Genomic DNA, 3,736 nt, shown 5'->3' on the forward strand with positions numbered 1-3,736 from the left:
ATTATTAAAATATGAAATCTTTATAAAAATTGAAGCATAGAGGTTAGCTATGTAAATACATTATGTATTGAGTGGTATGTATTTACCTATTATTAAAATTCAAGTTGGTTGGTTGAAAGTTGGTTGGTTGAAGTGGAGGAATGCTTCTGGCCTTTTGTGTGATAGAAATGTTCTGCTTATACTGTAAGGAAAATTTTATAAGATGGTGAGACTTGCAATGCTTTGTGGCGCTGAATGTTGGCCTTTAAAAGAGAAACATAATACTAAGTTAAGTGTTGCCGAGATGAGAATGATTAGGTGAATGAGTGACTTTACACTAGCCGACCCCACGTAGTGGGATGAAGGCTTTGTTGTTGTTGTATATCTCAAGTTGCTTATAATTTCGCTCCAAATAGAATTACTGGATACTTCTTTAAATTTTTTCTGGTACAAGACCATGCTCTTCTCACCGGGCTTATCACTGTACCTACCAGGGTACCGCGTATACTATTTTTTGTTTTCTTTTAGTTTTACTGAATATAGGCATAAATTGCATGCTGATATAAAAAGTTATACTGTCTTACAAACTGAAATGTGTACGTTTTTTTGCTAATTTTAATCAAAATTTTTTGCAAATTACTGGTAGCTTCTTTGAATTATTTCTGGTACAAGACCTTGCTTCCTCACCGGGCTTATGACTTTACCTACCAGGCTACCACCTATACTATTTTTTGTTTTCCTTTAGTTTTTTTGAATATAGGCATAAATTGCATACTCATGTAAAAAGTTATATTGTTTTACAAACTGAAATGTGTACACTTTTTTGCTAATGTTAATCAAAATATTTTGCAAATTTCATCCAGGAGATCATGTTTGGATTGGGTGCATTTAGAACTCTCTCCCATCAAGTCTTTGAAGAAACTCTATGCTCATTCTCTTGGTCCCTTTAAAATTCAGAAAAAAAGGATATAATGCTTATTTTGTTGATTCATTTAACTGCCATATTAGTATTGTTTTCAATACTGAAGAAATCATTTGTAGAAAATTTTGAACCTCACTGTATTGCCCATTAATGTTAGTGCAGATGAGGTTTCTCTAACATTGATCGCTAGTATTCCCGCCTTGCCATTTATAGGTGATTTGGAGTAGATCATCATTGATAATATCATTACTGGCTCTACAGGACAACACAATTTTTATTTTCTGGTAGTTTCTCCCATATGCTGTAGATACTTTGCTGTCTATTAAAGAGCTACGGTGTGTCGCCTCTACTCTATTAGAGGACTATCTTGGTCTACACCCTCAAGCAAAGAGTTCTTTTTCTCAGGAGGGGATAATGCAACACAACATCAACAAAAAGCACCATTTCATCAGTATTTGATATGTCATTCAAACCACTTGTGAAATATTGCTTTTTTAATTTTGTTTTGTACTGAAATGATCTGATTTTAGCAAATTCTTTCATATTCATGTTTATCAAAGATCCCAATTGATTCATCTTTTTTTCTCTTGAATTACTTTCTTTGTTTGTGCTTTCCTGTAGTTGCTCAATCCTTTTATAAGGGAGGCTTGTGTGTTGACAGGCTTGAATATTGAGCAATTGCAAGCTAATTTTATTCTCTCTCTTTCTCTCACATTCTTCTCGATGGATTCGAGATCCCCAATTTTTCTCATGCCATAGTCCAATTCAATCAGTGTAACTTTAGCTTTTCTTTGTGTGGGCATCTTTTAATTACTTAACAATGTGCTTTAAATATGCGGGATTTCCTATTACAATTCGCAGCATTTTGCTTGGAAATGCTTATACATTAGGATTCCATAAACATATTTGATAACTTGATTTCACTACAAGTTGTGTAATATGGCATGTCATGATAAAATTCTGTAGTTGGCAGAGCATGACACTAATTAAATTGATTGTGAGTGGTACAGGACGCGGTAAATATAAAACTGAGATAGGGGTATCAGGGTTTTTGGATCCTGTGAAGAGCAGTACAAGGCTTTTCCTGGATCTTTGGGGCATTATCTTTTTAATGTGTCTATGCAGATATGTTCAAACAGTTGTATTCATACTATTTTCTTTTCAAGCTGTGCTCATTTGGCTTATAACTAAGGGCGACTATTTTCTTACTAGCTGAGTGGCTGTTTTCTAGCCCTATATCTTACGAAGGCGAGGCATGTGCATTATTTTCTTCAACATTGTGTATTTGCTGCAATCTATCACCCAGCGCACTCCATGTTGCAGGAAATCATAAGATATCATCGTGAGAAGCTTAACCATTCTATTAATCAGTATACTGTCAAGTCATTGCTCTGGCAGCTGCTAAATGGGCTGAACTATCTGCACAGGTGGGATTTGTCATGTGTTTGCATATTCATATTTTGTATGTGTAGTCATAACAAGAGTAGGATTCAACTAATATGTTTTTGGTTAGATGTGGTTATGTGTTCATTAGATGAATTATTCCTTTTTGATAACTAAGCTTCATTCAAATCTTTGGCTGCAGCAATTGGATTATTCATCGTGATCTCAAGCCTTCTAATATATTGGTTTGTTCTAGCAGCTTATCATTTTGGTGCATGCTCATTTTTTTTTCTCTAAATACTGGCAGTCATTTATTTTGATCTACTTAAGTCAGGTGATGGGTGAAGGGGAGGAACAAGGAGTTGTAAAGATTGCTGATTTTGGACTTGCTAGGATTTACCAAGCTCCCTTGAAGGCTCTTTATGAGAATGGGGTAAGGATTCTGGGTTCCATTGCTATCAAAATTAGCATTTTGGGAAGCAGACTTGAGAAAAAATCTTGTATTTAATTTTTTACCTAACCATTAACTTGGTTTTTTTATTTTCTTGATTTTGAACTTATTATCTTTTTATCTCCGTATCTTTGTTTTCCTTGGGTATTATTTCTTTTTGATTAAGGCAATCTCTGGCTACACCATTTTTTTTTTCTTAGTTTTGTAGGTAGAATGAAGCCTAACATGTAAACTAGTTAAACCGGTCATTCGCTGTAAATTGAAGTTTGCTAGAATATTATATGTAGCTACTTAGGGTCTGTTTGGGGCAGCTGCAGCTTATCCAGCTTTTGCTGATAAGCAGCTTATCCTGATAATCTGCTGATGAGCAGCTGATCCGGATAAGCTGTCTGGCTGTTTGGTTGACGCTTATGGAAAACAGCTGATTGTGAAAAATTGACCTTTTTGCCCCTGTTCTGAATAAGCAGTTTAGCTGTTTGGTTAGTGCGTTTTGTAAACAGCTTATTTGGAAGTTATTTTTCTTTAAATGTACAATCTGTGCAGCAGAATCTATTCTTCTCTAAACAAAATTAAAGATAAATATTCAGAGAAGAAAATACCAAAAAATTGAGTTATATTCAAATAACTACAGCATATCCGATCATATCAAACGAATATGTTACACATACAAAAGTCAAACACACATGTACATACTACTACATAGTATAATAAGAGCCCATAAAGAAAAAAAAATAACTTGTTAAAATGAACAGTAGAAATATGATAATGTTGACTTTATAATGTAGCAACATATCACGACCCATGCCACCTGCATCTGACACTCCAAAACCCCGAGCAAACTTGTCCAACTGCGATATTCTAGAAACTGAAGAACTCGAACCGCATGTGGCGTTCTCTTGTTGTGGCACTGTTGAACTCCTAGCAGTTGTGTCCAATTGGGAGCACGTAGAAATAGTTCCACTGTCGGCCCACCTGAAGAATTTGCAGTCGTCCGGTCCTTG

The 3,736-nt window shown here is 35.1% G+C and overlaps 1 protein-coding gene across 2 annotated transcripts in view; it reads left to right on the top strand.

The window, feature by feature from the left end:
• LOC110021957 (cyclin-dependent kinase E-1) overlaps positions 1-3,736 on the top strand; it is a 62,778-nt gene that overhangs the window by 23,729 nt on the left and 35,313 nt on the right. For both annotated transcript variants that reach the window (XM_020720690.1, XM_020720691.1), the window contains exons 3-5: positions 2,225-2,328; positions 2,487-2,529; positions 2,619-2,717. In XM_020720690.1, coding sequence (XP_020576349.1) covers positions 2,225-2,328; positions 2,487-2,529; positions 2,619-2,717 — 246 coding nt within the window. The remainder of the gene's footprint in view (positions 1-2,224; positions 2,329-2,486; positions 2,530-2,618; positions 2,718-3,736) is intronic.

This window comes from Phalaenopsis equestris, unplaced genomic scaffold (assembly GCF_001263595.1).
Source record: "Phalaenopsis equestris unplaced genomic scaffold, ASM126359v1 Scaffold000154, whole genome shotgun sequence".
NCBI lineage: Eukaryota > Viridiplantae > Streptophyta > Magnoliopsida > Asparagales > Orchidaceae > Phalaenopsis > Phalaenopsis equestris.